General features: G+C 43.2%; 2 protein-coding genes across 2 annotated transcripts; both read right to left on the bottom strand.

The window, feature by feature from the left end:
* Positions 1–784: 784 nt before the first annotated feature.
* LOC124695789 lies at positions 785–11,295 on the bottom strand. The gene is made up of 11 exons (XM_047228605.1): positions 11,290–11,295; positions 8,611–8,846; positions 8,414–8,561; positions 4,227–4,321; positions 3,744–3,838; positions 3,168–3,629; positions 2,900–3,061; positions 2,525–2,645; positions 1,276–1,513; positions 1,075–1,180; positions 785–890 (listed from the first exon to the last, which is right to left on the bottom strand). Exons 1-11 carry the CDS (start codon positions 11,293–11,295, stop codon positions 820–822), a joined length of 1,740 nt encoding a protein of 579 aa, XP_047084561.1. The 3' UTR covers positions 785–819.
* Positions 11,296–18,757: 7,462 nt separating this feature from the next.
* Positions 18,758–24,675, bottom strand: LOC124702667 (erlin-2-B-like). Its single transcript, XM_047234826.1, has 9 exons — positions 24,502–24,675; positions 21,793–21,895; positions 21,652–21,719; positions 21,380–21,439; positions 21,126–21,284; positions 20,550–20,696; positions 19,566–19,780; positions 19,369–19,477; positions 18,758–19,287 (listed from the first exon to the last, which is right to left on the bottom strand). Exons 1-9 carry the CDS (start codon positions 24,658–24,660, stop codon positions 19,204–19,206), a joined length of 1,104 nt encoding a protein of 367 aa, XP_047090782.1. The 5' UTR covers positions 24,661–24,675; the 3' UTR covers positions 18,758–19,203.
* Positions 24,676–25,139: the final 464 nt, after the last annotated feature.

The raw sequence follows: 25,139 nt of genomic DNA, 5'->3' as shown, positions 1-25,139 counted from the left end.
GTGGTTCAAGGGGTATATATAAAGCTCTGCTTTTCTCAGATTACAGCAACGAAACCTAACCCACCATTTCAAAAGTTCATGACATCGAAAAACTCAAATTTCAGAATGCTTGTAAGAATCTAGATAGGGGAATATTCGGAACCCAACTCAAGTTCGGTACATCCAGCATGAACTCAAGTTCATGACATCGAAAAACTCAAATTTCAGAATGCTTGTAAGAATCTATATAGGGGAATATTCGGAACCCAACTCAAGTTCGGTACGTCCAGCATGAACCCCTTGTTAGGTGATATATCATGCTATTCTTTTAAAGACCCAACCCACCATTTCAAAAGTTCATGACAGCAAAAAACTGCTAAGTATCTAGATACGACATTGACACCCAACTTAAGTTTGGTACATCTAGCATGAACCCCTAGGCTATATACATCATGCTGTTCTAAGCTACTAGGGAGTCAAATCAAATTGGAAAAGGTCCCAAAAGGGCACACTACAACACATAACTAGTATTCTTTTCCTTTTAGTACAACGCATGACAATTCATTGATGTAATCCAAAAAAACATAACTCACCCAGCTTAGAACAATAAAAACTATTAAGTTATCATAACATGCAAGAGTATTAGAAGAAGAAGAAAAACGAAGGAAACATAGGAAAACCCACAAGAAATGCAAGTTCCGTGAAACAAATGCAGAAACCTGAAAACAGAGAATAAGAAGGCTTCCACAACTATGTCGAACAATATCTACATCTTCCAGGGCAGCGTAGTTTATAGGTTGATCGTACCTCTTGCTGATCATGGCCAAGGAAACCAAGAGGTCATGTGACAGGATTGCTCTTTGGCTTTGGCTTCACAAAAACACCCCATAAGTAGTTCTCTCCGTCTATCCCTGTTACCATGGCATAAATTAGCACCCCACAATCCCACTAAAAGTCTGTCACTACCCAAGCATATTAATTTTGAAACTTGTAATGCAAATTAGATGAGTAAATAGGACCATCAATTTAAAAAGAATATAGTATGGATAGTTCTCTTTGTTTGTAGGAATCTAAACACTGAGTAAAAGCACTAACACTGAGCATCAGGTGGAAGAAGTTCTGATGAATATATCAACAACATCATGTCATCAATGTATGCTTTCATGACAAAACCACAGTAGGCCTCGAAGAGATGATGACGCTTCCAGCTTCAAATACAAGAAGGAACGAAGGAACATTGATTACATAATGCATGATGTGAACAAGGTAGCACATAAGCCAATTCTATACTGAAACCAACATAACGTACCAGTCATGTTCCGCAGAGAAAAATATTAAGGCAACATCATCATAAACTGGACATATTTGTTCAAACGTCTTTGGCCAGTACTTCATTCGAGGCAATATCTTCAATTGTAGATTATTAGACATATTTTTGGCAATATTTAAAACTCGGGGTGATACTCTAGCTGGGTGGTATGCTTTAAATTCACCAAGATTACGATTTTCTCCATTGGAAAGAACAATGCATCCCCTAAAAAGCATGGAGTGTCAGAGCATAACAAAGGTTTTCACCGATTACATCAGATATACAAAAATAAAATTGTGATGCCAGAAAACAGCCAACGTTAGACTACTAAAATTCATGTTGATCATAAGAGACTAGTAGGATCTACTTTTACTAAGATGAATTATGGAAACTCAATATCACGGGTAACATATAAAGGTAAACTTCCAATTTCATAATCAACTTGCATAGTCGCAAAGTAATAGAGTAAGGAGTTCACAGAGACATGATTCATGTAAGCATGCGGTCATGCCTAGCAGAACATTCTTGCCTAATTGAGAGTGTTATGTTAAATGGTCTCTTTTACAGCAATAAAGAAGAGCTAGAGAGAGGACATATATTGACTAACAACACTCTTGATTTCCCCAGTACACAAGCATCCTGAATCCTGAAATGGCTACTCCCTAGAAAATGGATCTACATCGCAAAAAGGTGGAGAGATAGACTACACAAACTATCAAACAGACAATTGTATAGTATATTTATATCCAGTAGACCAATACCTGATTCTGTTAGATTTTGAATTATTTTCATCATGAAAGGGAGACATTCTTGTATCTTTTGCTAATCTTACTTTTCTAGGTCACAGTAATAAAATCCATTTCAGGTATTACTAAGAAACTGCAGTTGTTTATCTGCTTAGCCCCAAAAGAATAATATCAGAATTTGTTCAGCAGTCATGGAGTGACTGCAATCAGCCATTCATCATCAGGTCTGGAGCAACAACCAATGAAAATCGGAGCTGCCAATTCTTGTCTTTACCATACTAAACCATCCAAAACAGTTTTGAAACTGGAAGCAGTACCACTATGGGAATCATATTAGAAGCAGATTTACGTTTTAATATCCCTGGATTAATATGTTGTTCATAATCAGATTGCTGAACAACCATGGCTAGTGGATTGATCATTACAAGTTGAAATTATCCATGCATGTTGAGATGAAAAAAATGCAAACTACGAAAGCATTATTACTCACCTCCAACAGATCGCCTGTGGTGGAGGGCGTCGTGCATACTCCACACTTGAGCTGATGATCACTGGCATGTCTATATTGTGGTGCAGACTCTTTGGTCCAGACTGGCATCCAATATTAGCAACTGTTGGCACGTTGAAAATAAACCATAATCCGTTAGCGCTTTGAAAATGGACCATAATAACCATTTGATTTATCCTCTGAAACCCTCAAGTTATATCTGATGTAAGACTAATACATATATTTTCAAGTGAATCAAGACTAACAATGTATGCATACAAGGTTTAAGCGCTTGCTAATAATAATCATTCTACTTTCCGACAAAATATCTATTATCAAGAAGTGTAGTATTAACTACTAAATGACCAAGAAGCACACCTGAAGAATTGAATGCATTTTCCTCTCTAGGCTGACATTCTACCCTGGATTTTCCTTTTCCTTTATCTCCATGTTCTACCTTCTCTTCCTTAGGCCGAACCAGATGAACATTTTCTTTAACTGCTAGTTTTGTATTTTGTGGAACCATAGGAATCGTTGCCCCTGTGTTTTCAAACATAATGTTTTCATGAACTGTAACTTATCAGCAGACGCAACAGCTATCTGTTCCATAAAAAGGAAAGATCTGGCACTAGATGCGTGAACATACCTGACCGTACTTTTTGTCTCCTGTTTATATCATCAGCTTTTATCAGGTTTTGACTTGCGACAACACATGGTCTCAAGGATAATACTTGGTCATCACTCCCACTAGGAGATACACACTTCTGTTTCATACTTCGAGGAGATGAAGGACCAACCTGTCTACTTGGAAGTATGGACTTCATACTGGATGATGGTTTCACATTTGGAGGCGATGCAGGGCGAACCTGTCTACTTGGTGATACGCATTTCATGTTTGGAGGAGATACAGGACGGATCTGACTATGTGTACGCCGCACGACAAATTTTGTCCTTCTACGAGCTGCAGGCCTCTCTTTAGTCAACAGTGCAGCCTCTTCACAGGGAATGAATTTCACTTTAGAATTTTCATATATCTGCGGTGTTTTAACACCAATTTGGTGGGCCATGCTCCAGCGATTGTTATCCAGCATTGGATTTTTACTTCCACCTACACCATTATTAGAGAAGAACTTAATTACATGATTAAAGAATGAGATTGGTGAAAGAACTTGGTATGAGGATGAAAACATTGCTGATATTAGTCAAATACTATTATCTTTACCTTGAATAGGTTTTGGGTTCCCATTAGCCTTTTCTTGGCATTCAGAGCAACACCATCCACCTCTCATTTCCAATGGCGCCAGCATTAAGCAATAACTTCAAAGGAAAAATGGAAAAAAAAACTTTCAGAGTGCTAAAGAACAGTTACCCTGTCACTAAGCTTTGCTTTGTTGCTGTAAAAGATAATGGACTTGGCCACATTTCCTCAGAGCGAAGGAAATAGAGATGATAAATAATAGATCATCTAGGAACGTTTTGAGTATAATTTAGTACTTTTTGGCTCTTTATGTCCGTTTTCTGTTAAGAAGGCCATCCTAGTTTCTACTGTATAGTTCTCTTATTCTCTCCAAGCATCCATACATGCAAACTTAACAGGGTTTTAAAAAAGGAAAATGCGCATAGTTTGGCATTTGCAAGTACATCTGCTAGAGATTAACTTATGAATAAAGAGTAAAACGACACAGGGTAATGAAGAAAGGAATACCGGTGTTGATAGCCATTGCACAGAATGCATATTACCATACAATCTTGATTCTGTCCACTGCCACATATCTCACACTCTGCTGGGCATGCGTCGCCCTGCAGTACAAGTAAACATGTCGGGTAGGAAATTGCATTGACTATCTTGTTCACAATTTCTTTGGCGCAGAACCCAGAGACATAACCACAAGAGAAGTAAATATATCGCACAACAAGAGTAAAACAAAACGGAACCAAATTTCATATAGGAAATAAAGAGGGTTCCCTTCACCACCTGAAGAAAACAAATTATCCATGGAACAAATAGTAGCGCAATGTAGGTGTATGCAAGGTTTTCAATGCAGTAGCACTTATTATTGTGATCCGTTCATAAAACCCACTCTACTTACAATGAATGGAGCTGGCGACATAAACAAAGCAATAAAACAACAGCCTGGAATCCTTTGTTTCCTAGTAAGGTGACTGAATTCCGGGGGAAATTCTATATGTCCACACAAGTTATGGCTGGCAATGGATCATCGGAAAAAAGATGTTTAAAGATTGTCTTTGCACTTAAATTTTTTATTTTATTTTGAAATGCCTATGATAGAAGTGCAAAGAAAAGTGTGGCAAATTGTAAAATTCCCCATAGTTTAGAACAAAAACAGCTTTAATTTAGCCTGGCCCGCCCATGAAATTATTTCAAGCCCCGCCATTGCTCCTTCGTAAGCAAATCCATTCCAGATGTCTCCTAATTTTACAGGAACCACAACATCAAACAAGCCCCGGTCTGAACCAGGCAGGGTCAGGAGAGATCAGCAGCAGATCAAGGGCGCAGTGGTTGAACCCAGAAAAATACTTTAAAAGGGAAATTTAGGGCATCTGTTCAATCATCCTGGGATCTTTCTCTGGAAAAAAGGTGGCCGTGTACGAAAAGAACAACACGGCCGGAGGCAACGGACAACGCCCAAAAATGCCCTAACCAACATCCAAGAAACGCGAAATCTGTTCCTGCGAACCGCCGATTTCGCCGCAAGAAAGCAAGAAGATACAGCTACGGTCCAGGAACGGGAGATCCGAGCGAAATCGCAGGGTGATCACGACGGGAGCAGAAAAGGAAAGCCTGACCACGATACAGAGGAGAAGCGCAAGAAGAGAATCTTACCATCGCGCGGCCCCTCCGCGGCGGCGGCGGCGCTCGAATACGGCGAGCGCGGGTTAGGAGGAGGATGAAGCGGAGGCGGCGACAATGGCCGCGAAGGGAAGGGGCGAGACGATGGAGGCTGCCGCTGCAGCAATGGCTGGAGAGGGAGGCGGAGGGGTTGGGAGTATTTGGGGGTTTTTGGCTCCGGTCTCTGCTCCAAGACCAATGGGCGCAAGGGCAAGACCGGAAAGGGGGACAAAAGTCTAAAACAGTCCTCTCACTTCAGTACAGTACTTCAATCTTTGTTTTGGCACGACTCATAATATTCGATTTTTTTGCCACACAAACAGTGTATCGTCCGATTGCGCGAGAAATGTCTTCTATCGTTTTCCTGTACTAACGGTCTAATGGCACGTACAATGGGATGATGCAAGCCTTCTCTTGGAGATGTCACGCGAGAATTTTACTTATTTGGAAAAAAGAGAGAATGAAGATAGAAGGTTATCTTTAACTAAGGGATAATTTCTTAGAAAATAAGGGAATACTACTTCTCTATTGTATCACATATGTCTTTCCTTAGCAACAAATTTTCTACCAAAATTTAATTATTAATATTAATTACTAGAGATGACTGTAAGAGATAATGCATTGTATGACTTATATCTAATGCCTTCTGTAGCTGATGTGGCGCGGTAAGGAAAGACATTACTTCTCTACCATTGTACATATCCTAACATATTGCCTCAATGCCAATACTATTACTGCACATGAGTAATAATATGGAAAGTACTGTTCAAAAAAGGAAATGAAAAGTAATCGGGGAAATGAAAAGTAATTGAGAATCATCTTCCTTCTTTTGCGTGGAAACTTAGAATATATAAATTGTTCTTTTTTCAGCAATGGCATTAACTCATGGACTATGTTTGGTAATAAACCAGGTGCAAAGGTCTCTCGGGTCTAAAAAGCTTTGACGAAAAATGCTGGAACTTTTCCTGCACTTAATGGATGTGGGATGGATGAATACAAGGTGTTCTTTTGGGAGAGAATTTCTTAGACCATCTCTAGTCGCCTATTCAAACCGTTTCTCAAACGACGTCGGGTTGAGCGTTTGGGGGATGTGTTTTGTTCGTGCTGTGTTTAGGGGATGTCACTCCCAGCCGCGTCCCCCAAACATTAAAATACTTCTTTTATATTTTTATTTGAATAAAGAGAAGAAATATTCCACAAACTAATACATAATTGGAAACGTGATTTACATGAAGATATAGTTTGGACATGGTTTTCCACAAACTAATACATAGTTTGAACCATGGTTGACACAAATATAAAAGATTGCAAAAAAACTAAACCTAACTAGACCGGACATCGAAGGTTTCGTGTGTTCGCTGCCAAGAAAGAACACTCGATGGCACACCCAGTCACCCAAACTGGAAAATCCAGCTGGTGAGGGTGCCCCTGTTGGTTCTTCCGAGGAAGAACATCCAGAAACCTTCGTCCATTTTTTCGCTGCGAAGAAAACAACACTCTTCAGTCGTCGTACTCCTCGGCGCTGTCGCCGTGGTAGTTCTGGCGGCAACGCGACTCGTCGAACACCATGACGCTCACGTCCCTGTCGCCGAAGTAGGAGAACACGAGCATGAAGCCGGCTTCGAGGCGATGGTAGCGCGCGAACTTCTCCCAGCCGATGTGGAGGTACATATTGCCGCGCGCCTCGTAGATCACATCAACGATCTACCGGCAGCAGTGTGGTAGCCATCCTCCCGCAGATGCAGCGAGCCCGGGCGCTCGTCGGCGGCGACGAAGTCGGCGAAGTCGTCCGGCAGCCTCTGGATGCCGTGTGGGTCGCCCTTGAGGACGACGATGAACTCGAACAGCACGGGCCCTTCCTCGTCCTGCCTGTCCGACGATGAGGACGACGACGGCGACGCAGGCGACGGCGAGCGTGCAGCTCTCCGCGGCCGTGGCCACGACCACGACCACGGTCGCGAGCTCGGCCTCCGCCTCTACCAGCCATGGCGTCGACTCTTGAGATGGTGGCGGACGATGAACTCGAACAGCACGGGCCCTTCCTCGTCCTGCCTGTCCGACGATGAGGACGACGACGGCGACGCAGGCGACGGCGAGCGTGCAGCTCTCCGCGGCCGTGGCCACGACCACGACCACGGTCGCGAGCTCGGCCTCCGCCTCTACCAGCCATGGCGTCGACTCTTGAGATGGTGGCGGCTAGGGTTGGGGAGAGAGGCGCTAGGGTTTGTGTGTGAGAGGGACGATGAGAGGCGGCCCTTTTCTATAGGCCGGAGGGAGGCGGGGGAGCGGTGACGCTCATTAACGCCGGCACGCAGAGCTAGGCGGCGACGAGACGCTTTGCTGCGCCTCTACGAAACTGCACCGTCGCTGCGCGCCAATAACTTCCGTCGCGAGCTAGACGACAGTTAGGTTAAAATTCAATTGTGCTGCTGATGGGTCGGCCCCGCCACTCCCCGCCTCGCTTTTCGGTGCGTCCGGTGTCCCCGGTGCGTCCCCCTATGGGGCGGGGACGGGCTCGGGGCGCCGGACAAAAAACGGCTTTAGGGGATGCGACTGGGAACGTTTTTTTGTCCGAAGCGCCCCAAATCGCTTTGGGGGACGGTTTGGGGGACGCGACTAGAGATGCTCTTATTTGGCCCTAGTTGAAACTTCAGTTCCTTTCTTGGCCCTCAAAAGCTTTGGCTTGTCTTTTTGGTGCTGAGTCAAAATTTGGTTTCTTATATGACCTTCCATTCAATCCCTAATTAAACCTGTCAGTTTTTTGCTACGCGCCCTAGATTACCCCTGGCCCTTTATTGTGCAAAAGTTTTTGCTCCAAAAACACATCTCGGGCCATCCCGACGTCGTTGCGGATTTGACTCCCCACCATCTGGAGCAGAGGGGACAACATCTAGCCATCCCGGTCTAGGCAACCTTGCGTGGAGAGGAGGCTAACCCCGGGACGGAACGGCCGCCGACTCGCACGCGGCAGATGGGAGCGGTAGGGTCCTGTGGCGGAGGAGGGCCACGATTTGCCGGCGCGGAGGCCAAGGCCCAACTACGCGCAGGTGGGTCTCCGAGGCGTAGGACAATCCTGGGACGGTGCTGGAGCCACACACGCCGAGGGGAGCAGCAGGGACCTCCGGGGCGCGCTGGTATGCGGCGGACGAGGGAGGTGACGTCGATTCGTCCGGTGCAGAGGTTGCTTGCCTGCGACGGGAAACATGGGGCAGCAGGCGCTGGCTGGAGGCGGCCCAACCTTCCGAGGTCGAGCCCCACGAGCTTGCAGACGAGGACTACGAACCCCAGCAGCACCTCCAGTGCGGGCCTCTCCTCGCCGCGACCAGTCCCGAGCGGCGAGTTGCTGGCGGTATCCTGCGGGGATGGAGGGTCACACTGGATAAACGGCTTCGAGTCCTGCGGGAGGAGGTTGAAGGGCGCGTGGGCCTGCCCGGATGGGGAGGAGGAAGGGAGGTGAATGTACAAGGATGTCGCCTAGAGGGGGTGTGAATAGGCAGGTTATAAAAACTTCTACTTGAGGGCTCAACAAGGCGGAATAAACCTACTTAAGGTTTACTTGTTTAGCTCAAAGCCTATCAACTAGGGTTTGCCTATATGCACCAACAACCTATGCTAAGCATGATGAGCAACAAGGTGATATCTAACTAGATATAGAACATCAAGCACGAAGGCTATCACAATGTAAAGTGCATAGATAAAGGAGCTCGGGTTGCGAAGTAACCGGTGCACGAGGAGACGACGATGTACTCCGAAGTTCACACCCTTGGGTGCTACGTCTCCGTTGGAGCGGTGTGGAGGCACAAGGCACTCCAATGAGCCACTAGGGTCACCGTATTCTCCTTGAACCTTTCCATCAAAGGGAAAGCCTCGATCCACTAAGGGACCCTTAAGGGTGGTCACCGAACCCGTACAAGCTTGGGGCAAACACCCAAGTATCAAGCTTGAGGAAAACTCCACAATATTGGAGGCTCTCAAGTACAAGGCCACAAAGGCTACAACACGCCACACACGGCAACAAGGACACGAAGGCTCCAACGCGCCACAACCGGCTCCAAGACCACAAAGGCTACCACGCCCACAAAAGGCAACAACACCACTAAGGCTACTACGCCACAAAGGCAACAAGGCCACAAAGGCTACCACGCCACAAAGGCGACAAGGCCACGAAGGCAACAACACCACTAAGGTCAACAAGCCCTCTAGGCTTCAAAGAAACCCTAGAGGGAACTCACACGAGACCAAAACCCCAGAGAGAACCCAAACCGATGCACCTAATGCAATGGCTAAGAACACCACTAAGATTCCCAAGTTCTTCTCTCCCGAATTCCAACAAAGGTACAAAAACTATTGGGGGAATAAGGGAGGAAGAAAAAAATAGCAGGAGGAACACCAAATTACTCCAAGATCTAGATCTAGCAAGATCCCCTCACTAGGAGGGGGATTCACTTGGTAGAGCACTAGATCCAGATCTCCTCTCTCCTTTCCCCCCAAAAAGATGCAAGAAATAGTGGGGGTTAAGAGGAGGATCAAGCTCTTCAAAGTCAACAATGGAGGAGAGAGAATATATGGGAAGAACTAGTGTGGACGGAGGTGGGAGAGAGGTATAAATAGGGGGCTTAGAAATATGGATGTTGGGCATAAAAACGGTCAGATTCGCGACCCAAAGCGGTACTACCGCTTGTCAAAGCGGTACTACCGCTTGCGTCAAAACTGTGCAGAAAACAAGCAGAAAACGACCTAAGCGGTACTTCCTCTTGTGCAAGTGGTACTTCCGCTTGAACCGGTACTACCGGGTAGGTACCGGCCCAATACCGGTCTGGATCCAGCGGCTCACAGAGACCAAACCGGTACCTGACCGGTACTGCCGCCCTTCTTATTTTTTTCCTCGAAGCTGCGATACGGAAATGACAATAACTCGAGCTAGGAAACTTCGATTGAGGTGAAACCAATTTTGCCGGAAAGAGGACGACAAGAGCTACCTTCACACATGGTGAAAACATGGAAACAAGTGGATGATGAATTTCTTATGGTCATAGAGGTGTAACCTCTCAATATGGTACATCGGGAAAATCATCACCCTCGAACATGCAACATGTGATGCATCCGGAATCTGTTTCCGATGAGCTAGAGCTTGTCATGATAGTGAACACAAGCTATAAAACATATCATGGATAAGAACCAATAACAACCAAGAAACATGATGCAATGCATGCAAGGTTTGAGCTCTCTCTGATGATGCGACCGACTATCCTACCGAGCACAAATCTTGACCTTGCATGTTCCACTCGAGTCGGCAAGCTCCGTCTTCACCCTCTTCATGATTGCACATGCCATCATCTTCTTCCAACATACACGCCACCGTCTTCATCCATATTCTACGCACGCCACCGTCTTCATATCTTCTACACCGTCTTTGTCCCTCTTCATCTTCTACACCGTCTTCATCCGTCCTCTATTGTACTCGATCTTCTTCATCTTGCAACCTGGCTATGGACATGACCTAAGATGGATTCTCAATACAACCATTAGTCCATAGGGATTGTCATCAATTACCAAAACCACACATGGGGGCTCCATGTCCTTTCAGGAGGGAGGTGGAGGAGAGGCCAGAGCGGGCGGGGCGAGCGAACAAGGAGAAACCACCAACACAAGATGAGGAGGAGAGAAAGAAGAAGATAAGGAGAGAGATGATGAGGTGGGTCCCACATGGCAGCATGGGCAGAAGGGTCATTTTAGCTATCATTTTAACACCATTAGTACCTAAACTGGACGGAAGTCATATAAAGAAACAAAAGAAGATGCAGGGTAAAAACGGAAGGAAAAAAGGTTTTGAGGGTCAAGAAAGGAACTGCTGTTTCAACTGGGGCCAAATAAGGAATTCTCTCTTCTTTTGGTTGCTCAACATAAGAGCGCAAACCCCCATCCCGTCCTACATCGCAAAAAAAATTCTTTTTTGGCCCCCCAAAAAAGGGCCGAACAGACCCCACAGCGCGGCCCACATCGTGAAATCGAATGCAACACTACCTCATCGCGGCCCGTCTAAACGGTCTAAAACCGGGACTAGGGTACGCGGTGCAACCATACCCTATTTAATTTCGCCTCTCCATCCCACCACCGCACCTTCGCTTCGATTCCCGGCGACTTCGGCGTAGGAAACCAAATCGCCGCCGCCAGTAGCTACCCCTCTGCCCCTCTACCTCGTCCGGAGATGGCGCCGCCCAATTTCTCGCATGGAGGCCGCCCTTTTCCTCCGCGCGGCGGCGACAGCGCGACGGCTAGGCGGGTGCCGGAGACAGAGGCGGAGCGCACATCACATGTCTCCGACCAAGCGCGACACTACGGAGCTTTCTCGCGCCGCAACCCGCACTCCCCGGCGTGGTTCGTCCTCCTCCTGCGCGACGACGTCGAGGAGGAGGAGGAGGAGGAGGAGGAGCGCAACGTGTGCCAGGCGAAGCGGGCCTCCATCCGGTCGGAGATGGAGAGGCACGGCTTATCATCTACTACTCTGACGACGAGTCGGACCTCTCCTGCGACGTCAACCAGGAGTAGTGAATCACCGACCCCTGGCCGCTGCCCCAAGCCCCGGTGATACTAGTGTAAATTCCAGGCTAGCTTAACATCGAGTTTAGGATTTCTTTTGCACAATTATATAAATTAGATGAACTCTGATGAACTACCATAATCTAGTTTGAATTTCTGGCGCGAATAACAACTGCTTCGTGTTTGCGGTTCGCGATTACGTTTTTGTTCGGTCGCTCGCCCGCATCGCTCGATTTTGGTGGATACAGCACTACCCCATCTGCACGATGCGGTATGCACGGATGGGGGTATGCTAGAGTTGCTCTAATCGACTCAACATTAAGGCTATGCTTCATCAAAAGAATTTTTTGATGGATGATTATTCATGTGTCATGTGTGCGCAGCACCAACTGAAGACAAGGGATCACTTGTTTTTTAATGCCCTTTTGTTTCCCTATGATGGCAATATCTGTGCCTACATGGACTCCCCAAATCTCAGTCTCAAGCTTGCTATCTTCAAGCCATTCTTTACGGAGCTGACTGTGCTGATTACATGAGCTATCTGAACTATGAGAAATAACTTCATTTTTAAGGTTGTTTCCCCTAATGTTTATAGATGTTGGAAGAGATTCAAGGATGAAATTGCATTTATAATTCACACAGCCAAGAGAAAATCATACCATGACATACCAGCTTGGGTAGAGAATTTTAGAATTTTTTTCCCTTTTTTTTGGGGGTGGGGGACTTATGGCCTCTGCTAGTTGCTCCTATCAATCAACTAACAACTTGTAAGCATTTTCTTTATACAAAATAAAAAATACACAGTGGAAAACCCACTATTCAGCCTAAAAAATACTATATAAATTAGTTTTTCGCTAAGTTATTTTGCTAGCTAGTGTTCGTTATTTATCCAATAAAAAAATTGTCAACATTTTTCTGAATTGCACTTGAAAGATGGCCTTGAGACACGAACCAAATGAGACACAATAGCAGTTGAAAAACGTTGCGATCAAAACCGATAGAGCAAAAAAAAACTTGCTCAATTCTTTGAAGCTGCTCCCTTCTTCTAATACTCCCTCTGATCCATCAAAGTTATCTTAGATTTTTAAATTTTTAATGTATCTAGACACTATCTAGTATGCAGATAAATTTGAATTTAGTTAAACTCACACAAGTTTCATGAAACGGGGAAGTAATATAAGATGCTATTATAATCTATATAGAAATATATTGGTTGTAATAACATAGTAGGAGACAAAGAAGTAAATATTTACTCAACCAAACAAGGATATTACAATCTGCCCCTCGTGGGCAAGATCCTAGATAAGCTAAATTCGAATTTAGTTAAACTCACACAAGTTTCATGAAACGGGGAAGTAATATAAGATGCTATTATAATCTATATAGAAATATATTGGTTGTAATAACATAGTAGGAGACAAAGAAGTAAATATTTACTCAACCAAACAAGGATATTACAATCTGCCCCTCGTGGGCAAGATCCTAGATAAGCTACAGTTGTAGCTTTAAGTCGCTCAAAGATCACCAATTAGGACAAGCCATGCTTTGGTTGCGAACAATATTTGTGCAATTAACCTCTGTCATTTCTTGGTGGATGGTTAAGTAGAATTGAAGTTTAGGTTGTGGCTTGATCGGTTATTTACCCATCGTCGATGTAATGTCTATTTTTTTTAAGTAGTAATACCTTTTTTTATTAAGTTATAAAAATAATACATGATTTTAGAAATTTCCAAAAATAATACCGCCCCAACATCCCCTACGCCAACAATAACCTTTTGGCGTCCCCTACCGATAGGTACTTATTGGCATAGTAACGTCGGGTATGCCAATAAGTACCTATTGGCAGCAGTAGGCTAGCTGGTCATCTTTTATGGGAACCTTTTGGTGTCGGGTACGCCCATAAGTATGTATCAATCATTCGGTGTAGGGGACGCCGAGGCCATATTATCTTTAAAAGTTTCCAAAAAAGTGTATTATTTCTAAAATTTAATTTAAAATGTATTTTTAAAAAAAATAGATGATGCAATGTAATGTTTTTTTCTTTGACGAAAGCAACAACGTTGCATCTCACATATTAAGGGGAAGTAAACAACAAAGTGTTAAGCCTTGGCATATAGTTGTGTAACATATAAGTGCAAAATCTTGATTTACACTAGATTTCAACTCCAAATTTATTCATATCGATAACTATCTACTCGAAGCAAGAGAGATTAAAAGAAGATATACAGAGAATGTGTAGATACAAGCATATATAAAAGTTAACTGTGACCCTCAGTGACGAAGATTTTTTCCCTAAAGTCCTCTTACATTTGGCATTTGATCGCAAATAGTGGCTCAAAATGTCTTTCTAGCCCATTTGACCCCCAATATGCCTCGGATGGGGAAGATTCTAGACAAACTACAGTTCTAACTTTAAGGCACCCAAAGATCGCCAATTATGGCAAGTCATGATTTGGTTGCAAACATATTTGTGCACTTAACCTCTCTCACTTCTTGGTGGATGGTTAAGTAGAATTTAACTTTAGGTTGTGAAACCGGTCGATCATTTACCCATCATGGATGCAATGTAGTGCTTTTTTCTTTGATGAAAGCAACAAAGGGGAGTGGTGTTTTGGAACATGGGAGCATATGCTCCCTTTATTTTAAAATTTATCTTACACATATTTTGAATTTCAAAAAAATTAAAACAAAAATTCGCACGTACATTTTCACGTGCTACGTGCTCACAAAGTTGTTTCATAAAAAAATGGACTTGTCATGTGACGTGTGTAAAAAAAGACAAAACTCAGTGCTAAAAATAATGTTTTTTACAAGGTAAATTTTCTCTTTTTTACATAGGCCACAAATAATATTGATTTTTCCTGAAACTTGAGGAATGCACATATATTATGGAGATGTATATGTAGAATTTTTTGTCAAAATTTTTCGACAACTCGAAATATAATTTTTCGGTATAGGGAGCATACGCACCCGGGAGCCGAATTGAATTTCCGGCAACAAAGTTGCATCTCACATATTAAGAGGGGGCAAGCAATAAAGTGTTAAACTCTCGCATATAGGTGTGCGACATATAAGTGCAAAATCTTGGGTTACACTAGATTTCAACTACAAATTTGTGCGTATCAATAATTATCTACTCGAAGGTCGAAGCAAGTGTTAAACCCACACATATATAGGTGTATTTCTACCCATTTGCCCCCACAACCAGTTGGCCCAAGCTCTGTCACCGGCAGCGTTGATGGGTGGTGTGCATTACTGCGTCTTTGATACAAGATTGGAGACATATAGAAGCGGAGTGCATTGAGGCCAGCTCCCAGAATAAGATGTGGCGCTGAAAGAGTATGATGTTTGGCTTAATGTGATGGATGATTGCATTGAGTCTCTCCGAACGAGTTACATCCGAACGAGTTACATAGTATTATAAGACTTGAATGTCGACAAGACTTTTGGAGATCTAATATGGAAATAGTTCAAACCTAATCCCGTATAATCTGCAACTACTAAATGTATCTCTAGCACCACAACCCCCCCCCCCCCTACAGTCGTGACGGTAGTGACCTAAGAACAACAGTGTCGTACCGAAGAGAAACCAAAGGTAGCCAACGAGATGATATGCGAAATTTTGAATTATATGTCCAAAAAAGGGTTCAAACTTCGAAGCCACGCTCGATCTTCTTGCATATGGTCCAAGTTGTTAGCGGCTAACAAATAGGTGGTCTAATTATAATTAGTTAGCTCACACGCTAAATTAACATCTTTGAGGGTTTTTTCCTCCATATTGTTCTTCAATGTTCTTGAATAGACCCAGGGCAGATCGATGGCGATATCTTCCAACATTACCTGAGTCCTGAGGTTAGGTAGGTCGTGTAAACCGCATGAATTTTTGGCATGCAAAAGAAGTGAGAGGGGATGAGGGCCAGGCTAAATGCACACATTTCCATTTCTCTCCTTTACTTTGTTTGCCCTTTCACTAGCACGGTAGAGTACATGATTTTGTACAGCTTGGTGATTTTGTTGTCCTGGATGAGTACTTGTAGGTAGCTGGTGAAAAAAGAGAAGGGCGCGGGTGGGTGGTCACATTGACCACGATTGAAGAAGTCTCATGGCCGTGGCAGGGTCCTTCCATTTTCATGAACAAAACGTTTGGTGCTGCCCTGCGTGGGGCTCCCTGTCCAGACTGCCCCAAAGTAGCATTCGTTCAGTAGGGTAACGTGCCGCGCCGTGTGCCATCGTGTCCAAGGGACCAAGAAGACATATATTCTTGTGTTTGCCTCCATGTGCGGATGTGACTTCCGTTTGTCTCTATCCATTTGCGGCAAAATGGCATCTCTGCTTTACTACCTGCGTCTGCGTGCCTTCGCCACTGGTACACGCTATGGTTACTGATCTGCGTGACATCTCCAGTGACAGTGAGGCAGTGACCCGTCCGTGATCACTCATCTGTGTGCCACCAGGCGGTGGATGGTAGAGAGAAACACCGCACCCAACGGTTTACTTTGTATCTTTTCACAGGTAAGTGTTTCAAATAAAAACACCGAGTGCTATTTGTAGTTCGAATATTATTCAAAGTTGAAGCTCCTATAGTCCTATGGTTCTTAGGTGCAGAACCATGGAGAGTGGGACGTTGAGCAAGGTTTAAAATAGTGTGCTAAATGAAATAGCGGCAGCCTCCTTCAATCGCTATGAACGCTATATCGTGCTAATAGCGCGATATATTTTAAATAACGTTTTCAAAATAATACTAAATATAGCTTAAAAATAAATAATTTTACTAGAATGAATGGATATATAGTTTAAAAGTGACTGAATCATCCATACATAACCACATATAAAAATAGATCTCAAATATTTTAGAAAGCTAACATCAGCAATTCACAAGGCAACAACTCAGCCCGTGCATGGTTTGGGTTGAAACCGTGTAAACCAGCGACCCAGCCCGCACCACACCGGACGAGCAGTTTATTGCGGTTTGAGCGGTTCCTGGATTCAGCCCGCAAGAAAAAAAATATTAGCTGGGTTGGCGACGGGCTGGAAACCGCCGAACCAGTCCAAACCGTCAATCTAAATCAATCGGGCTCATGTGGCTGCCGGCGGCGGACGGGACGGCGAAGACGGGGACGAGGCCCTGCTGGGCCGCGGCGACGGGCGCGAGGCCGCTGGCGACGGAGACCGCCGCCACCACCGCCCTGCAGGAGCGGGTCGGCGACGACGGAGTAGTAGGCCGCGCCGGGGTGCGGCACGGCGGCGAGCGGGAGCATGGCGCCACCGTCGGCGCGCGTGGGCTGCAGCTTGCGTCGGCGCTTGGCGGAGGACTGGGTGGGGATCCGGAGCACGCCGTCGACGGTGGTGGCGATGGCAGGGACGGTTCCCGTGCCGTTGGCGGCGACGATGGCGGGCTTGGACACTGACCGGTGTGAAACCAACTACACCGGTTAACCAGCCCGCACCAACCCGGCAAATCCCCTCCTCTCGGAATGGTTTAAACCAGACCAATCCAGTTTAAACTGCTGCACACGGTTTGGTTTGAGGAACCAACAGAACCCAGCTTAAACCGGGATTGCACAGGTTGAGCAACAATATAGTATAAATTATTTATTAAAAATTATTAGCATTAATGATATTATCTTCTGATTTAGAAGTGAAACCAACAGATTGCAATTCATCACCATGAAAAAGTGAAAGCAACTTGTCTGGAAAAAAATAGCGCGCTAACGCTATGAAGTTTTAGCTCGGATATAGCATGCTATTTCGCAAATAGCACCACAACGAGCAAAATTACTAAATTTTAGCGTGGACCCTATAGGCACTATTACCGGAGAAATAGCGTGCTATTTTAAACCTTGGACATGAGGTGGCTCGACAATGAAAAACATTAATTCCCACTCCATTCTGTTGTGTTTTTTCCTTCTTTTCTCTTATTTTTCAGAAAATTTGCATATTTCTAATGGAAAACTTAAAACGGATGCCAAACTATACATAGCCTTTTATTTGCAAACATTTGAAGTTTGATTTTTAAAGAATTCGAAATAAAATTCTAGGGATAGCCAATGATGTATACTACAATAGTGTAAAATCTCAATACAAATTACTTCATATTCTAGGCTACAAAAAAATGGGAATTTTTATAGTGAATATTGCACATTTCAAGACTATAAAATTTATCATATTTTATCAATTTCGTATAGCCTATAATACAAATTGGTTTGCATTGAGAATTTGCACCATTGTGGCATACACCATTGGCTTCTCTAGAATTTTGTTTCAATTTAAAAAAAAAACTTTAAAGTACAAATTTTCACTGTTTGAAAATAAAGAGCTATATGTAGCTCAACCTCAAAAAGACCAAAACGTCGCATTCTATTTCCAACTTCAATCTAGCCTATATCTTCCCTAAGTCGAGGCTCCTATGGTTATTAGGTACAGAACCATGGAGAGTGGGACGTGAGGTGGCTCGACAATGAGAAGCACTAATTTACACTCCCTTTTGTTGTGTTTTTCCTTTGTTTCTTTTATATTTCCAGCAAATTTACATATTTCCAACTTCAATCTAGCCTATATGTCCCATAGGCTTAGGGTTTTGGTAACTCACGGGCAATCATGCGCCGCCACCTCTACCAAGCACGGGAGGGACATGAGCCTTCAAGGTTAAGGGGACAGGCAACAGGAGGTCGATCGCAAACCCATGCCATTGTCAACAATCCACTCTTCACTTTCGACCCTGGTCTAGATCGCGATCTCGCTTCTCGATAGCTTCTGCAAGCAATGTGGGTGATCAAGGGGGAGCCATTGCAAGATTTTTAGAACACATGGACGTCCCAAAAACTTGTTCATTACAGCCAGTAACATCAAAAATAGACATACATTTCTATCCGGAGAACAGTGTGAGCTTTCAGTAATTGTAGTACCATTTAGAGAACAAATTACATTGATGGGGCAAGCTCATATACAGAGTGAACCAGTCACTGAAGAATGCGAAATATTTCAGTTAAGGGATCTGCATTTCTTCCTTACAGATCAAAAGGGCGCGCATATTGTTCCAACTCCAGATACGCTAACTACTAATGTAGGCCAAATATTTCAGCAAAGTTAGATAGATGTGCCAGGCAAGGCACATGAAGAGGCAACATCCAACCTTCTAAATCCTTGCTTAATCTGAAGGCTAACTACCATCTTAAAGAGGTCCTAGTATCCCATCCTTTTGGATTCCCATGGATCAAAGGGTTTCAAATGAAGCCAAACCTCCATACGGGATTACAAAACCAACCAACCAACTTCAAATCCACATAAGGCACTACTCTACTTCTAAGCGGTCCTTGCTTGGAGTAGAATCAGGGTGGCTCCGAATCAACCTTTGATCCATGATCATGTTTGGAATCTGCAGAAGAACAGCCGGCAGCTCAGCCCAGGATTCTCACCAAATGTGAAAAAGAAGATGATGTCTGCAACGATTCGATACCTTTTCACCGAAGAAAATCTTTGTGTTATTGGCAATTGATTCAATGAACCTCATCTCAAGATATTCAGGAGTAAGTTTCAGTTTGTTAGCCTCCGCTTCCTTCGTAATCCTAGACAGACCAGACCAAATGCATTCAGTTAACAAGTAAAAAAGCTTGCATGAGCAGGATAAAATGAAAACAGTAATGCTCGCCATACCTGTAATAGTTTGCATCTGCCAGGGCTCTCTGCTGGGCAAGATACATTTCATTATCAATCTGCTGCTGCCTTTTGGAGCTGTCTTTCTCCGTCAGCATCTGTTGCATAAGGATCTTGCTCACTAGTGCATTCTTTTCTGCTTCAGATAGTGCAATCTTCTTCTGAGTTTCTGCCTCCTTCTCTGCAACCTTTTGCCTTTCAATGGCGATCAGAGCCTGCAAAGTGAAGATAGTTTAAGTATACAACAGATATTCTGCAAATCTTAAAAGTTGCAGAAACAAGGAGATGGCATCATTATATCAATACGGCAATGCAAGTAATCATTCCCTGTAAGTACAGAATCATGCAAATATCAGAATACCATAGAATAATAGCTGCTCACAAGTAAAGGTGCTGCTATCAGAGATGCGTTTGTATATACTGATCCCATAAATCCTCAATGATGGAGAACCAAGGTGACCAGTTGGCAAGAGACACGGATGCGCATCCAAGCCCACCCATGTTCAATGCTCGGCCATCTGCATGGTCTGCTCACGGCTGTCTTAATAAATTATTATGGGTGCCAAGTCTAACAAGAAGGCTTGATGATCTAATAAAGAATTATCTGCCAGGACTTAAAAACATTGATGACAAGCCGCCTACTTTGAGTATGCGCATTCATGATGCTGCTTGTGAAGTTGGCAAAACTTAACATAAGAAACATAAAGGTTGTGATTTTTATTACTCCACAGTTATATGCAACAAGAACAATCCGTTAACAGTCAGATTGATTTCTTTAAAAAAAATCAATAAGAGCCATTAACTAAGTGCACTAACTTAGTAGCCACAATTGCTTACTATTTAACGGAGCCCTAATGCATGATATGTATGCTACACAAATAATAGAATCTCAAGCACTCTCAGCATTGTATATAACAGTACAAGATTGTTCGTGTGGACACAAGTATCGCAGATGATTTTGCCACAGGTAGCATGTATATATACCTTTGTACGTTCCTCCTCCATAAGTTCAAAATTTCTCCTTATATTAACAGGTATGTTCGGCTTTGTAACACGAACACTGATGATTTCAATTCCAGGAGCATAGCGTGTGCAGTCCCTTTGGATAGCATCTTTCATTGTCTCATCAATCTGAAATTTTGGCAGGACAGTGAGCCAGTGATACAGATATAAGGTTCCTATATTGCACAGCTAAATGTAAGAAGGGAAACATATCAGGTGAAATGGGTAAATTACTAAATTTTCTGCTGAACTCAAGATTTCTAGGTAATCTCAATATATATCTAACAAATTTCAAGGTCAAAATCAATAATATCTTCGAGAGACAAAGGACACATATACTTAGCCCAATTGTAAAACCACCAAAGCAATTGGTTGTCTTCATTGGGTCTCGCAGGTGTGTTCGAGTTAGATCTCAAAGGTTGCAGAAATATAGAACATGACATGCCCTACCTGGCTACCTCTCAAAATCATTTCACATTTATTAGAGTTCTGCATAGGATTTACAGGGACCATGTAGGAAACAACCAAAAGTGGATTAAATGAAAAAGATTAACCAACCTGATCAAACATGTCAATGTAAACTTGCTGCAAACTGTGGGCACTGCAGAACTGGTTTATCTCATGATGAATTTTGTCATAAATCCATGTCTTGTCATAATGCACACCATAATTGAGTAGGGTGTCATAAACAAAGTCTTTATTTAGACGATTGACAACCTGCAAGCCCACCAGTGGATTAACCAATTCAGAAACAAGCAAATGAACTCCATGGGACAGAGCTATAATTAATAGTAGAAACGATATTATTATACCTCTATCTTGTCAAAGCTGATCATGACACCACCTTTTGTTCCACAAGGAATACCTTTGACCTGGTTTAGCATAACAAGACACGTAAATATATTTACATGACAAACTGGACTGTTAAAGAAATATAGCGGTCCTAAGGCCTTAAGCGGTCCTTCAGTTCGTACTTCAAAAGTTCGAAACAAGTAGTTATCCAGACAAGCAGACACGATCAGTAATACAATTGGAGTGAAAACACAGCTTCATAATATTAGGGAAAACAGGGTCATTCACTTGCCTGGTCTGTTTGGAGTGTAACCTGTATTGGCTCAAACTGGGTGATCAAAGGCAGCTTCAGATGATAACCTAGCAGCAAAGAAAAATATTAGTGAACAGGCACTCAAAACAAAGAGAAGAAACATTCGAACAAATAAGGTACCTGGAGGAGTGATTGTTTTCAAAAGAGCACCTCCTCTCCAGTATACACCAACATGTCCTTCAGGAACTTGATGTACAATGCTGGATGGAGCTGAGAATGAAACCTGCATATATTAACCAATACGTGAGATATTTAATGGTGAACTCCAAACAGCATGCTTCAATTAGAGAACCAATGTATGTACTATGCAGATATCCCTCTTCTTAGTGTACTTCAGCCAATACACAATAAGGTAGTCAGGGCCAGTGAACTTACTAAATTTCCTACTAGAGCACAATGTGCGTCAGTTGATATAAATAATAGACCAAGCATGTGCATAAGCATACTCAAAAAACATTTTGAACTGGCAGGAGACTAGATATATAAGTAAATCTTGTAAAAGATCATAAGGGCAACTAGACTGTTTTAGGATCAGCCTTCTTCCGTGCTTGCATGGGATTGCAACACATCAGCAAGGACCAAAGCTTTTGACAATTTATCTCAAAAACAGATGACGTTCATTTCATCATTTTAGAATGCTCAACAATAGCAGCAATACAACTCCATTAGAATTTAGAACCTGATGAAAATAGAGTGCTAACTGAAAGTGGCCTTTCTCCGTTGCCTTGACTCCTCTCCTTAGAAGTCACATTTGCAAGTTTTCTATTTTAAGGTAAGGCACAGTAAGAAAGTTGCAGTGCCATATCATCTTTAGATTCCTTTTCACTAAGGTCTGCACTGATGTTCAAATTTAGTTAATCCTACTATATTATTTAGAATTCTCACTTCTCATCAAATGGATGTGCATTACTTCTATTAAAGTAAGGCATGCCTTTAGACTTTATAGACTTTCTCCTTATGATTAATACGGCATAGTCTTACTGATCTAGTGCAAGTAGTCCTTACACTAAACTTTTATGGTTTCAAAAAGTAGACCAGAAAATCAAAGAATACAATTAGTACTGCATAAGCATACTCTTACTGATTTAGGAATACTAGTCCTTTTAGCTAAGTAAATTAACCCAGAACACCTGAACTTTCCTGCTAGCAAATACTTATATGGTTGTCAAAAGTAGACAGAGGATTGAAGATACCATTGTAATTGAGAGTGATTTTCTCTAGGATAACACCCTATCCATCTGACCTTTTTTGCATACCACCACAGCTGATGCAAATACGTAAAATCATTCTATATCCTCTAATACATACTTATGGAGAGTACTACATATCCACAATGTTATATCGATTTACTCTTTTGAATGGTGGGAACAATGAACACATAAACCATTCATCGCTATGACTCCATAATGAAGCAAGGAATCCAACCTTCCTTTGGCCATGTCTGCTTGGAGATCCATCATCCATGCCAAACATTTGCTCTAAAATTCCACATTACTTCACATGATTACATGCAATCCTATATCCAACAAAAGATCCATGCATTCCTAACCCTCGTAGAAAAATCAAGGAAAGAATAACCATTTGACACTTTTCTGTATCAAAATACCATTGGGCACTTAGAAACATTTTTAGAGGCAAGCAGAAACTACTTTGCCCATACAAATTTTTGGGTGGTATAAACTTTCCACAGGCAAGCTAACTCCTATGGATATATGCAACTCTGTTGCATAAGTTTTTTTTTAGTAATAAACAATATTGAGCTCATTTGACACTTACTAGTTTTGGCTTTTATCCAAGTGCTTTACCAGCATTACTACTAGCCTTGCACGTTTCTGTTATTTACTGGCAATTTAAGTCAACAGCAATCAGTTATAACAGGAAAAGAATGCTATGTTGTTACAATCTTTCTCAGTCAAAATTGCTTAAATTTCGCAACTGGTGCCACTGACAGTAGCAGTAGCAGGGCATGAAATACAAAGAGTATGTGTTGAATAAATAAAACTCAACGAGAAAGTATAAAATTAATAGTTTTGTATGCAATAAATGTATCAGGTAAAAGAGGTTCAAATTCTAGTTTCACGAGCCAATAGTTATAAATGTGAACAATCTGGAAGAAATAGTAATGGGTGGTATTCGCCGCTAGTCAATCGATCTGCCATGAGACAGAAAGTAAGGCGGTACCTAGCCAACCAGTGGAAACGCTATTTCGGTGAGCATTTTTCTTTCATGTGTCTAGTGACTGCAGCTGAGTCAGATCTCAAAATTTTGCAGACATGCAGAACATAACCTACCTAATGTCTCAGTGTTATTCGGGAAGTTTCAGAGACTTGTACACATGATTTTAGCACCAATTAGTTTCAGTAGGTACACTACCCCTATGTTTGTGAAATCGCAGTCTACTGTATAGTTGACTTGGTAGATTTTGGGACCAACCAAGTATTCCTCATATAAACTTGGTACCGCGCAGAAGAAAACTGTTCAGAACAACATAGACTATCAGGAAAATCATTTTAGAGTTGAAAACTATGGTGGTTAATAAGTAGGTTGCTTCCATATTAATGATTAGCATCTGATTTGGGAATAAGATCGTAATAAATAAAGGGCTATAATCTGCTTAGGAAGCACGTAATAAACACAACCGGCCAATCCCGCGCGGAAGGACAGGACCAGTACATCCCACAAGTAGAAAACCCCAGCGCCCGATCCAAGGATGAGCCAATCGGTGGATCAGGAGCGCGCGCGCGCACATACAGACGGCGCGACCAAACACTAGTCTACTACTCTAGCACCAGGAATTTGAGAAAAGGAGGAGGGGAAGTGTGGGGTCACCAGGAGGAAGCAGAGGCCGAGGAAGATGATGACGCCGAGAGCGAGGGGGTCGGAGCCGGGCGGGGGCTGCTGACGGACGCGCGACTGCTGCTGGGACAGCGACGGCGAGGGCGGGGGCGGGCGCTGCCGCGGCGTGGACTCGGCGGTGACGTCCGACATCGGGACCTCGCGATCTCAGGCTAGGGTTTTGGAGTCTGCGATGGGCGGCAGAGCGGGGATGAGGAAGAAGGCGGGCTGGTTCGTGCGATAGCGATGTGTTGGTAATGAAGGCAGTTCGTAGAGTACAGTACAGGGTAGGGAGCTGCGCCGTTCCTTCGTGGAACACAAGAAAGGAACGCGCCGTGGTCTGGTCTCTCGTGGACGTGGACCTCCAGTTCCTTCCTACGAAGGCAGCATCGCAGTTTTTTCCTCGGAGGTGTGTGTTCAATGCTACTACCTCTCATTACCGCGGATAATTTATTTATGGGTGTAACTGATTTTTAATCAATTACTAGTATAAATTAACTTACTTGACATCACGGTTGTAGCTTATGACTAGCAGAAATCATAAAGCAAATCTAATGTGCGAGACATTTTTTTGTTGCCTGGTTTTACAAATGTGAGTTGTAGGATGAAATCCTATTTTCCGTTCCTTCACC

The sequence above is a fragment of the Lolium rigidum genome, chromosome 3 (genome assembly GCF_022539505.1).
Source record: "Lolium rigidum isolate FL_2022 chromosome 3, APGP_CSIRO_Lrig_0.1, whole genome shotgun sequence".
In the NCBI taxonomy this organism is placed as follows: domain Eukaryota; kingdom Viridiplantae; phylum Streptophyta; class Magnoliopsida; order Poales; family Poaceae; genus Lolium; species Lolium rigidum.
The sequence above is the reverse complement of the archived record's forward strand: the minus strand, read 5'-3'. Positions and strand labels throughout refer to the sequence as shown.